Genomic DNA, 13,372 nt, shown 5'->3' on the forward strand with positions numbered 1-13,372 from the left:
GACCATATTAGTTTAAACAGGGGCTCAAAGTGGCGTTTGAGAGAGAGGATACTTATTTTCATGGTGGAGGCTGTCTTTTCGGAAGATTTATGCTGACTGACAGTGAAGGCTTATACCAGAAAACCATGTAGTCATTTTGAACTCTGAGAAACTTCCCTTTACCTGCCGGAACTCATACTCTACACTTGGAGTGCTCAAAACCCTAGATATCCTCCTATAAATGGTAATTACTATATTTTTTTAAAAAAATTATCATAGAAGAGACTTCAAAATTTTCTCTGTCATTTTCCCAAAAGTCAAATAAGTGAATAAATGATGAGAACTCTGTTTCCTTTTTTTGCAGTCAGGAGGAAGGTGCAATCAAAAGTCACAATTGCATCTTGATTTACAAATCAGGGACAGAGGGAGATGAACACAACACTCCAGACAGTCACTTCATCGGACTCACCACCAAGATGTTAAAAGTGAAGAGGCTGGAGGAAATCACCACGTGTTACAACAGCAACGGTCTGGAGAAAGCGACCTTTTTTCAGTGCATGGAAAAGGTTGAGAAGATGAAGTGTTTTCTAGGAGGAAGTTCTAGTGAACAGGATTCAAGATCTGGAAATAATGAGGTAATTGTGTGCTAATTTAGTCTCCTGAAAAGTCATAGTTCTACCTTATCTTTTCTTACATACATCAATAAAGATAGCCATTCATCAGACCTCTTTCAAATTCTATTTTGTCACTTGAGTGTAGAATTAGAGAACATTTATAAATAGGAAAGCTTTAATTTTATTTCTCTGAGGACTATTCATTTGTAAATTAAACAACTGAGTTTGGGAAGTACTTAGGAGGCCTTTGATTATGCATCTCTACCCGCAGGCTACATTATAGTTAGTGGCTTTGAAGTTATGAAAGCGAATTTATGGAAACACACATTTCTTAATATGAAAACACACATTTCTTAAGAAGGATCATTTAAAAGCATGAAGTTGGACATGAAATTTTGAGAAGCACTGCAATGGGTACAATTGCTGTGCAGAAGTTGCCAGTTTCCTCAAGACATTAATCTCCCAAGCTAGGTGGTAGAGCTGTTGACACTGATGGTCAGCGGCAGGGATAAGCAGGCCTGGCCCAATGGCACGCTGTGTCCTCATCTGTGCAGTACATGGGCCCTCGGCCCATTGTGGCTGCTTGATCTTTGGCAAGTTACTAAACTCCACCTTATCTGGGTAATGGGATGATATCGGTTGTGGAAATTAAGTGTGATAATGGATAAAAAGCACTTAGCATACTGTAATCTGCCACCATGCTAAGCACTTACTACATGTTAGCTAGCAGCAATCCCATCCCCTAGCTTAGCTCAGTTAGTTCCCAGTCATCCGTCCATAGACAGGCAGTTCCTGGCCCAGCATGGGCCTCACAGCGTGTTGCCTGTGCCTTTATCCCAGCACAAACAATTGTTCTGAAGGTGTTTGTCACCTTTCTCTGGTGTCACTCCTCAAGGTGGGGAACTCATCACTTTGCATTCTCAAGTACTTGCCCAGTAACTGGCACATAGTAGGCACCAAAAAATGTTTGTGGGAGGGACAGATCTATTTAAGTGCAATCCGCTTTCTGGCTGAGGGCTAGAAGTTATTGTTCTTAAAAACCAGAGCAACTGACACTTATTAAGCAGATTTGGGAAACCTCTTTCTTTGTCCAGCTACTTTCTGCAAAACACTATTCAGACTGGAAGGGCATTTTTAATGAGCAACAGAATAAAATAGATCTGTTAGGTATAAAGGGCAGATTAGTCTTTACTGTAAGTGAATACAGAATGGTAAAATGTACTGGAGAGAAGAAGTGAGTGAGGTCAAAACTTAGGTTTTCTGAGATCTCTACTTGCCCTATGAGCTCATGTCTTGTTCAGTATACACCAAGAAAAAATTTCCACAGGTGAAATTTCAGTCAAATGTGAAGGGCTTCCTCATGAGGGCTGTTTATAGCCAAACAAACAGAAGGATTTCTTTCTCTGTTCATTCATTTCTGTAGACAGAGAAGACAAAATATTCTTCTCAGATAACTTTGAAATTTACCAACTGTCTTAGTAATTTATATGAATTTAATTACTTTTACAGTACTCTTTTTTTCCACATTCTGATATAATTTCTATGAGTAGGCAATGTCTTCAGAGGGAGATGGTGCTAAGTTAAAACATGGACATTTTAAGGAAGAATTGTTTTGTGATGAAATTCTTCAGAATATTAGAAATCAAATGATTTGGTAGTCAAATACTTCAAATATACATATTTACTCTTCACCCAAGGGCATGTTTTTATTGATTTGAGAGAGAGGAAGGGAGAGAGAGAAAAACATTGATATGATAGAGAAACATTGATTGGTTGCCTCCCAAATGCTCCCTAACTGGGAATCAAACTTGCAATCTAGGTATGTGTCCTGAGTGGACACCTGCCACCTTTTGGTGCACAGGACGATGCTCCAACCAACTAAGCCACCTGGCTAGGGCTATGATATTTTTGAGGGAAAGACTGAGAATGTCATTCCTCAGAAACCCTAAGAGAACATCCTTCACAATTAATCTGATGTCCTTTGTGTAACCTGGGCCTCCTGGCTGGGTCCTGCAGTCAGTGCTGTGCAGAAGGTGTGGAGGAATGGCTAGTAGCTCCATATGTCCCATTCAGCTTCTTCTTTGTAAATGGCGAGGGGCCCAGAAATGTCAGCAGTAAATTTCCCTGTCTCTCTTGCCTGGTGGAGGACAGATGGGCACATGAATGTGAGGCTCAGAGCTTTTCTCCTTTCTGTGGCTGCCAAGGCCCCTGTGCTGGAGGCTCCTGCCTCCTGAGCCAGTGGGTGCCAGGGCAGCCAGAGGCCTTGGCAGTGGGTGGATGGAGAAGGACATTCCAGCAGCTCAGATGTCTTTGGGTATGTAGACAGACCTAGATTGACTTGTTTCCATATTCTGCTGGGGTCACAGTAAAGAACACTCTTTTCTCTCCAGGGATTATTTTTTTTAAGCCATAATTTTCTCCACTTATTCTCCTTTCTCTTTTATCCCTTCTCTCCTTGAGAAGATTAGCACTGCTAATCATAGTAAAAATCTTCACCGCGGTGCACTGGAAAGAATGTACTCTGGCTTTCAGACACTGTGATGTGGAAGCTGTGTTTTGGAAAGTTTGGAGTACAATTCTTTCTAGAAAAGTCTTTACTCTCCAGTCCCAATAGAGCAAATTATCTGTAAATTTAACAACTTATATTTGTTAACATGGTCTGGTAAAGTTCAGATTATTTTTCTTTTCCTGCTCTTAACCAGGTTTTTCCATTTCACTTATATTTCCTCCACTGGATTTATTTTAAACTATTTTCTTTCAATTTCTCTATGTTTTGTTGAATTTATTAAATTTTTCTATATTCCTTTTTATCCTGTTTTCTAATGACTTTTCTCATTCTATGATATTTAAAGGGTGTTAAAAATCACCTAAATAGTGTAGAATTTTAAAAGCTTTTAACAGATATGCCATAATAAACTAGATTTAAATGTACAATCAAGTAAAACCTAAAAGAAATTAATCTGCCACATATGAGTGATGAGTTTCATAGCTGTGTGTATATACCATGAATTCATAAATGATAAATGACTCATAATGCTAATTAGTATTACTTTTGTACAATCAAACCCAGGGTTTCTCCTTCTGTTACTTCTCTATTTCCTGTATGAATAGCCCCATTCTGCATTTCCCTCAGATATAATTTACTGTTTAATACAAATACATGCACACACTATCCTATATAATAAAAGCTAAGTGTCTGGTTGTCTGGTTGTCCATTCAACCAATCAAAGTGTAATCCTATATAATAAAAGGCTAATATGCAAATTGCCTGAACAGTGGAATGACTGGTTGCTATGATGCGCACTGACCACCAGGGAGCAGACTCTCAATGCAGGAGCTTCCCTTTTGTGGTCAGTGCGCTCCCACAGAGGGAGCACCGCTCAGCCAGAAGCCAGGCTCACAGCTGGTGGGCGCAGCGGCTCCCTCCACCACGAGAATGACAGACATCCCCGAGGGCTCCCGAACTGCGAGAGGGTGCAGGCCGGTCTGAGGAGACCCCCCACCCCCCACCCCGCACCCAGCCCGTGAGCATAGGAATTTCATGCACTGGGCCTCTAGTATGCTAATATTATGCTAAGTCTGCTCAACCGCTCGCTATAACGTGCACTGACCACCAGGGGGCAGACAGTTGACCAGTTGCTATGACGTGCACTGACCACCAGGGGGCAGACATTCCGACCAGTAGGTTAGCTCGCTGCTGGGGTCTGGCCCATCGGGACTGAGCAAGACAGGCCGGACACACCCTGGAGCCCTCCGGGTCCCTCCCCAGCTGGCCAACCTCCTGCATCCCTCCTTGGCCCTGTGGGGTCCCTTGGCCTGGCCTGCACCCTCTCACAATTTGGGACCCCTTGGGGGATGTTGGAGGGGTCCCGGACTGTGAGAGGGCACAGACTGGGCTGAGGGACCCCCACACCCCCGAGTGCACAAATTTCATGCACTGGGCCTCTAGTTTGCTTAATAAAAGACAAAAGAGCCAGATAACTTTTTTAGGCAACCAGAGTTCCATTTTCCCATTGGAAATGCAGCATTGGGTTCTGTCTGCTTCCCCTGTTTGCTATACATACCCCTACATTTTATGCCCAAGACTATCCGCACTCACCTCCTTGTTCTTTGATTTCCCCCACCTTCCTGTCCACCCCTAGTTACTTATCCTCCATCCAAATGGCATGGTCCTGACCAGGGAAGTAAGGTGAAGCTGTTGGGGGCGGGGGGCGGCGGGGAGCACAGAATAAGGATGACCCTAACAGAGGCAGGATGTCACAGCCTTGGGAATATTTAAATGCCTGGTACAAATGCTCCAAAGATCAAAGAGAAAAAAACGTTTATTAACAGAATGTGAATAGGATAGAGTGGGTTGGAGCAAAACCTGGATCTGTCTATTTGGATTGCAGTTGGTGCTTTTAATAGTAGGTGGCATTTCCTGACTAACTGCTATGAAAATGTACCATCAGTGGCATTCATAAAGATTAAAACTTAGATCTCAAGTCACGTCAATGAGGGTGGAGGTTTTATAATTTTTCAAAGTTACATTTCCCCACCCCACTTCTTTACTTCTCACCCTACGGGGCAGGAGGAAGCTGCCTGGGGGTGGCCGAGACATCCAGGCAGATGCCAGTTTCTGTCTTGCTAATCTCTTTGAACTGGGCACAAGCTCCTTCTCCTTGGTGTCAATTGTCACCACAGGTCTCTCTCTGACCCTGCACCTGTTTCAGATCTATTACACAGACCATCATATTTTTCCTTTTAAAGAGGCGATTATCTGTGGATCGTGTAACTGGAACATCTATTGCAGGACCCTGCAAGCACTCTGTGTGATCTCACACTGCCTACTCCTCAGAGCAGAGCGCTAACAACCCAGTGCTGGGACATGTGCTGGTGCTAGAGTGGGAAAGGGAAGAACATATAAGCCAAGAGACTGCTTTATAGCCGCTCCCAGAGAATGGACCTACCACTTAGAAGGAAAGACATCTGGATTGTAGGTAGTGTGTGCCTCATCTCATCTCCCTTACTCTGGCGTGTGCTGCGGTCCGGGATGACCCAGGGAGGTCACAGACAGGCTCCTGCTCCTGAGGACACACAGGTAGTATTACCACTTTCAACTAAGACAGATCCGTTTTACTCTTGTTTAAATGTTTTCAATCAGGGAGCGGTGCTTGCCAAAGGGGCTGGAGTGCATGCCCCAGACTGCCCTCTCAGTGATAATACAGGCAGGTGCTACATTTCAAAGTTTCCAACACTTGCACTGCCTTTTGGGAACCTCAAAGCAGCTATTCCTGGGGCATGTTAAAGTTGGTGACCTGTTTTTGCCTGTGGGAGCTAAAAATTAAGTCAGCATTTCTTCATTCTCCTACTTATGTGGCAATTAGAAAATAAAATGGCACAAAAGCAAAACTCCCTTTCCCTTGTTAAGAAGTCTATGGCAAAAGCAGTCTCTGAAGAGTGACCGCTGTGCTGAGAAAGCTCTTCAGCACGGCCTTCTGTGCTATTCCCTTGAACCCTTGCCCCATGATGCCTTTCACTTGATACCATAGCAATTCCAGGAATGGAATCCAGCCAGGAAAAGAATGGGACTCGGAAAGAAGAAAAATAACTCAGATTCTAAGGATATTAGCACTTTCCAAGAGACGGTATTGCATCTGGAAAAGCAGCCCTTTCCACATATTTAGTTCATTTTTGTCAGTTAACACAGAGTAAGTTATTTTTAGAACAATGCAAGAGTTTAGAAGATGCTACAGAAGACAGTCTGAATCACTGTTCCTACAGGAAGTGAATTTATAGCGGTGGTCCTGAGCTTTTCCCATTATCATCTACCTCACTTCCAGAGACTTTTGGCTTTTCCCCCCTAATTGAACACCTCCTATGAAATCTTAATACCATAGATAGACTGTATATCTGTTTAGGTTTTAAAGATATATCTGTGTCTTATACATAAAAAGAATAAATTTTTTTACCCCTCCTAAAGAATCATTTTTACCCCCCTGGGGGGTGATGTTACCCCCACTGAGAATGCATGATTTACAGTTAAAATTTTCCCCTCCCCCAAGCAGTTGAGTAATATTTTCCTATGCCTATATAGGGGGGCAAAAGTAGATTGACAGTTATGAGTATGTGAAACACAGAGTTTATTCTTGTAATTTCATTTACTAATTATTGTATTTTTTCCATATAAACCTTTTGCTCCTCCTTGTATATAAATGCCTTACTTATACCTTATTTAACAAGAAACTACCAGCTCAGCATCTTGGTGGTGTGTAGAGGACTGAGGGCCTTGGGTTCAGGCTTTCTGGATGCCTCAGACTTTGCAGGGGACCCTGACACAGTAAGCATTTCTGGGATCCTGAAGTTCACTTTCAGAAGAATTGCCAAACCTTGGAATGGTTTATCACCTGGTCTGTTGTCCTTGGGGACAAAGTAAGAGCGATGGGAAAAGAATGGATAGACATGAATGGATTTCTTTTATTTAAATAAGACATCATAAAACATTGTAAATCTCTTTAGATCTAACCTAACATCATGATTAGGATTGTGTTTTCAGACTTGGTCACTGGTGCCCAAGCATTCATAATTTTTGGCTGTTTAACATATCTCCTATGGGAAATGCTAGAATGTTATTCACCTAAGCTATGAGAATGTAGCCCTCAAACTATTTCCCAGTGAAAACGTTAGCAAGATATATGGCCTAGTTAGGAGTGTTGTTGGTGTGGATTTTAAAAAGTTTTGGAAAATTTTAACTGTTAAAAAATGTCTTTGTAATCAGATTCTACAACATATCCTTGCACTTTTCCCCATTGCTAACAATTATTCAGAAATGCGGGCTTAGAAATTTCTGTAAGCATAGCAGTTTTAAAAAGTTGTTCATAGGGCCATCAGAGAATCCTCTTTGTGATATTAATGTGCTCTGTATCGTTTAGAACACGAAACAGCTGAAAGGTTTGTCCAATATACTGGGTAAGATACCTGTCCATGTTGTCTGGGTGTGCCGTCCCAAACACGGCGATAAGTCATATTTATATTTGTGTCAATTCAGGTTCTTCGAATAATTAAAATTCTTGCTAGTTCTGTTATTTGGGGGTAAAATAAGAAAACATACCTTATTTTTTCTTTCTACAAGTTAAAGCAATATAGTACAAAATATAAATATTGAAAATCAAGTCTGCGTTCCTAAATTAGAAAATGTATAATATACGTGAGAACAAAATTCCTGAATGTCCCTATTGACTTACCTAAACACAATGGCTATAAAGAGCACATTTATCTATTAGTGTTTCCCAGACTTTCATTTTTCACATACCACCTCCATGACTTTTGCTAATCTGCATACTCATTTTACTCCTATTAATTATTTTCATATACCAAGTCATTTAAAAAATGAGCAGAATCAATAACAGAGTGAAGCCATGGTTTTGATATGCTTATTCTAAATGTTCAAATATGCAATAACACATGTGAATTTTAAAAATGGTGTGTGAGTTAACCCCAGATCCCTAGCAGTGAGGTTTTCCCAAGTCAGCTTGTGGAAGTAGTTTCCAGGTCTCTGCCCTGTGCCATTTGGCACTTCCAACTTCATTTCTTATTTTCTGCCTGCCCTGTAGCGGCAATAACAAAGTCCAGAGAAATTGAGAAGCAGTCAGCAGCGGAGAGAAGAGAGAACTGAAGTCTTGCCTCTAGATAGCAGGCATTTAGAAAATCGATAGCAGGTAAAGTTTGTTTAGTGGTTTTTATGTGCTTGGACCAGAGTTCTCCATGTGGTCGCTTTTGAGGTCCCATCAGAAAGCAGAGCTGAGGCAAGAGCATGTGTTGTCGATGTATCGTTTTGGGAATTGACTTTAGGGCATAGGTGTGGGGGCCTGAGGAGTGTGCAATAGGGAAGGAGAGAAGCTCCAATGAGGTCACATTGCCAAGCTGACCACTGCTGGGTGGTGACCTCAGAGCGGTTCACCCATCGGGCTTCTGATCCAGCTGGCACCATCCGCACTGGGTGAGGGCTGTCCCCTGGAATTTTCAGTGGCATATGGGTGAGTGCTGGCTCCCATCAGGGTCCCAGTAGCACTTCCATCTCATTTACAACTTTTAATTAGGGAAGAATATCTGATTTGCCATCCATTGATTGTGTAAAAATGACAGGTGCTCATTTGGATACTAGCACAAACCAGCATATAATCCATGGCTCGTGGCTTCATGCAGTCAGAGATTCTCATGGGCATGGCTGTTGTGGTATTTCCATAATGAGTGGACACCACGGGCCTGTGCTCTGCATGTGGGCTGTGACTCAAAGGTTAGGAACATTAGGGACACAGCCTTGAGAGACTGTGGAGGTCAGCTTAGCCAAATCCTTTTCTGTAGGAGGAACTTAAAGTCCAAGAGAGATCAAATGGACTTGCTCACTATTTGTGACATCAAGGGACTATCCTAAAATTAGAATTGTCTTCCAACCACATTTTCTGATGCTCTTTCCATGTTTTCTTTGGTTAGAGCCAGGCTCCTTCACAAAGGGGTTGGCAGTACTTGGACTGGTCACTGCCAAGGTTCCCCACTGGCCTTTTCCCATGGGGGCCCAGCACAGACCAGGGCAGACTCCACATCAGCCAGCCCACCTTGCAGGGTGGCGGACCATCAGCCAGGCCTGCTGACCTCCTGCCTTGGCACCACCTCTTTCTAGGTAGGAACATCATATTTCTTCACGGTACCCAGGCTCCTCTTCTAAGGATAATTTCCCCAAGGCTTCAGTCTGGGAGCTGGCAAGGCTCAGGTTTAATGCTCCTGTCAGTGGCCAGGTGTCAGGAAACCTAAAAAAAGGCAGTGAGCAGGCTAGAAATAAGAGGTGTGAGAGCCAAACCTCTGACTTGTCTAGTTGACCTTTAGCTTTTCGCATTCCAAATGTGAGTAGTGAACAAGGATGTAAAGTTTTCCTGTTCTTACACTTTTTATACAATTCAATGCTTATCTGAGCTAACTTAGGATAAGGGGTAACTATAAGAATTAGTTATAAATACAAGATTTTAATTCCTAATGTACTTTGTGTGTGTGTGTGTGTGTGTGTGTGTGTGTGTGTGTGTTCTTGGGAAAGGACTTTACCTTCTGTATAATATAAATGTTTGATAATAGCACTCTCTTGCCTGGCCGGCATGGTTCAGTGGTTGACCTGAACCAGGTGACCTATGAATCAGGTGGTCACGGGTTCAATTCCCAGTCGCGGCACATGCCTGGGTTTCATGGGTTTTGGGCTTAATCCCCAGTAGGGGGAAGTGCAGGAGGCAGCCACTCAATGGTTCTCTCACATCATTGATGTTTCTCTCTCTCTCTTCGTTTCCCTTCCTTTCTGAAATCAATAAAAATATATTTAAAAAAATAGCATCCTCTCACTGCCAGCCATACAATTTAAGTGGAACTTTTGCTCCATTGTTTTTTGGTATGCCAGGGTGCATACCCTTGGTACTTTCCATTTTTTTCATTCTCCCTTGAGGATATATTTATTGATTTTGTATGTGCCCTGACTGGGAATGGAACCCAAAATCTTTGAGTGCACTGGACGACACTCAACCAGCTGAGCCACCCAGCCGGGGCTACCCCTAGAACGTTGACTGCCGTGTGCGATGGCTAGTGTTGTTCCATCACAGGGCCCTGTTCCAGAGCACCTGTCAGTTCTAGCTTGGATAACTTTAAGTCTAGAGTATCTTTAGTCTTCTGGATGCTCCCAGAACACATAGGGGATAAAGGAGGAAGAAACAGCAGAGGTGAAGATTTGGTTTGGAGCTTTAAATCTCCCAGAATCTGCCAAAGACCTTAGCACTGCTCTGAATCACTCCAACTCCTTCAGTTCTCTGGAGAGAGCTCCAGAGTGTCTCACAAGTATGGCCTCAGAAAGTGTCATCACCCACTCTAGCCTGAACCCAAGGAACTCCAGCTCTTGGTGTTTTCCCAAATTGCCCAAGGGATGAGAAGCTGGAACAGGCAAGCGCAACACTTGGTGAATCTACATTGGCCAGGGCTGTCTTTTGCTGAGACATCATCCACTAGACCAGCAGTTCTCAAAGTGAGGTCCCTGGACTTCCGGGGGAGTAAGATGTAAGGCTCTTTCAAATGTCTGCAAGATCAAAACTATTTTAAAATAATTCTAATATTTTGGCCTTTTTTCCTGCCTTGACATTTGTACTGATGAAGAATAGGCAGTAGTGGGTAAAACTGCTAGCACCTCAGCACAAAATATAGCAGCAGCACAAAATATAGCAGCAGCACCAAAGTGCACTAGTCAGTAATCCTAGCAATTTTTCACCAGCAGACACTCAAAGTATTTGTTTTTAAAGAGCCAGTCTTGCTTAAGAATGTCTTTGATGAAGCAGGAACAAAAATGTACTTAATCAGACTATATCAATGTAAATATTCATTTAAATCTTTGTGCCTAGATTCTGTATTAATTTACTCAATAAAGAATTGCTGACCTCCCTGTTGCACAAAGGACAGCATTGGACCTGCTGGGATTCTCCCATAATTACTGCGAAATATAACACAGGTTTGCAGGGCAGATGCTTGGAACTCAAAGATGCAAGAAATTTCATTTACAAAGGTCACTGACAGTCTCAAAAAGAGGTAGAATCTGATAAAACATGATCATTTACTTAAAGGATAAGCATAGGAGATACATTTGGGTTGCAAAAGGCTCTTTCAGTTTGCAGCTCAACGTATTTATAGAGGTGTTTTATGTTAAGGTCTTTCTATAAACTACTTGGAAAATTCTTGTTACTTAGAAATTTAAAAATGGATAATTACAAGTGCTAGGTCTCACTTTTTCCCAACCTTCTAGAATGAGCATGTTGAATTGATATTATGATATGAGTAAGTTTCTACATTCTTTAGGCTGTTTTTGCATTTTAGCTATTTATGATTTAAACAGGGATCTATTTACTTATTTAACAAACACGTAAATGGTCCTTGCTGTGTGCCAGATCCTGTGCTAAGCATTTTACAAATATGAACTCGTTTAAACCTTGCAGGCACTACCCTGCTGGGCTCTGTAGATAATACTAACAATTTCTGACATTTATGTTGTGTTGCTTGTGTTCCAGGCACTGTGACAAGCACTTTGCACACAGCAAGCACTTCAGTTAATCCTCATAATGGTCCCATGAATTCGGTATAATCATCACCTCTTTTTTATAGCTAAGTAAACTGAGGCTTAGTGATGTCAGGAACTTGCCCAAAGTTATGCAACTATATACCATGTTATTTCTTTTTGAATAGATGTTTGCCCAACACATGATACAGATAATTCAGCTTATCTATAGAAAATTTAACTAGAATGTACTTTTTAAAACAAAATGTTTTAAATTCAAATTTGAAGACAAATGATCTCTGATGAATTTTCTAAGGACAGTTTGTATTATCTTCAGGTGATCTGAAACATAGTTCACATTTGATGATTGTTTTGGCTCTTTGTTCCAATTCTTTATCGAGTAAATTAATATAGACTCTAGGCACAAAGATGTAAACACCAGCAGACCGATGGGTAACAGGAGCTAGTTCATATTTCAAGGCAAACCGAGGCTTGGCTCTGGGACCACGAGGTAACAGTGACCTCTAGTGGGCAGAGGTTACGAAAGTTTCTGCAGCCCCGTGGTGAAATCGAAGCACTTCAGGGGAAACCTAATTGTTGGAATCAGTGTCATGGGTCTGCAGTCAGCACCCTCTCTCACCTGTTGGTTCATGAACACAGGAAGAATACACTGGGACTGATGATTATTTAAAACATATAATAAGTTTGGGAGGTTATAAACTAAATGCTGTTTGTCAGCATGCTCAAAAATACTTAATTTTTTTGTTATACAGTTTTTATATTTTCCATACTTTATTAACCATAATTATGTCTTGACTATTAAATGGAATTGACTTTTCACTAAAGATAGATCAGGTGTTTGGGTGGTTTGCACACACACGGTTTACCTAATAATTAGAAGTTACAACGTGAGACATGGTTTACTGTCTGGTATGTTCAGTGTGAGACTACAGATTGAATTTCATTTCTGCCTCCTGCTATCTTTAGGACATTGAGCACAGTATCGAGCCTCTCTCAGCCCATTTCCTCATCTGGGGCTAATGATACGGACCCCACAGGACTGTTGTATAATCCAGTTAACATCGTGCTTGGCATGGAGAAAGTGCTCCGTAAACCAAATAGGAAGTTTTATGTGACACTGGGCATCTTTTGGTGGCCTTGTCTCTTTCCTGCTGTGTGCCCCACAGGTCTGGTTTCCTGAAGGAGTCTTCTCCTTTAACGTCTTTCCACCCTGAATTTCCTTCCTTATTTTACAGCGACTAGACTGGAAACCTTAGCGATCTTGGCACCTCGCCATCCTGCAATATTGACCCTTTCTATTCCCTGTCACATCCTATTGGACATCAGACACCAAATTCTGTATGTGGCACCTTGAAAGTTTTCTCAGGTGTCTCCTTTTCATTCCCACTGGGATGATGGCAAATGGGTTTGTTTCTCCCACTGTCACTTAAGGATGTGTACAGATGAGTTATCTTCTCTTCAGAGGGAGAAAGGCACTGCATCCAGTCCAGCACCAATGCTTGTTCAAGATGCCCAACTACACACAGGATAATGGGAACAGGACTTTAAAAATGAAAAGGTTGAAATGCTCAATGGTGGGATCATCTTATTTGATATACAGAGGATTTGGCCACATGATCTTAGTAGAACACGAGAGAAGGCAGAGACTATTATTTTATTGAATACATTACCCAACATGCCATGGGAATTGGACAATGAGTGGTTTGTT

The 13,372-nt window shown here is 41.9% G+C and overlaps 1 protein-coding gene across 1 annotated transcript in view; it reads left to right on the forward strand.

The window, feature by feature from the left end:
• The first annotated feature begins 389 nt into the window (after positions 1-389).
• MYLK4 (myosin light chain kinase family member 4) overlaps positions 390-13,372 on the forward strand; it is a 73,357-nt gene continuing 60,374 nt past the window's right edge. Inside the window, exon 1 of the mRNA XM_054721169.1 lies at positions 390-614. Within this exon, the coding sequence (XP_054577144.1) occupies positions 456-614 (159 nt within the window). The 5' untranslated portion in view covers positions 390-455. The remainder of the gene's footprint in view (positions 615-13,372) is intronic.

Source organism: Eptesicus fuscus, chromosome 9 (genome assembly GCF_027574615.1).
Source record: "Eptesicus fuscus isolate TK198812 chromosome 9, DD_ASM_mEF_20220401, whole genome shotgun sequence".
Lineage (NCBI taxonomy): Eukaryota > Metazoa > Chordata > Mammalia > Chiroptera > Vespertilionidae > Eptesicus > Eptesicus fuscus.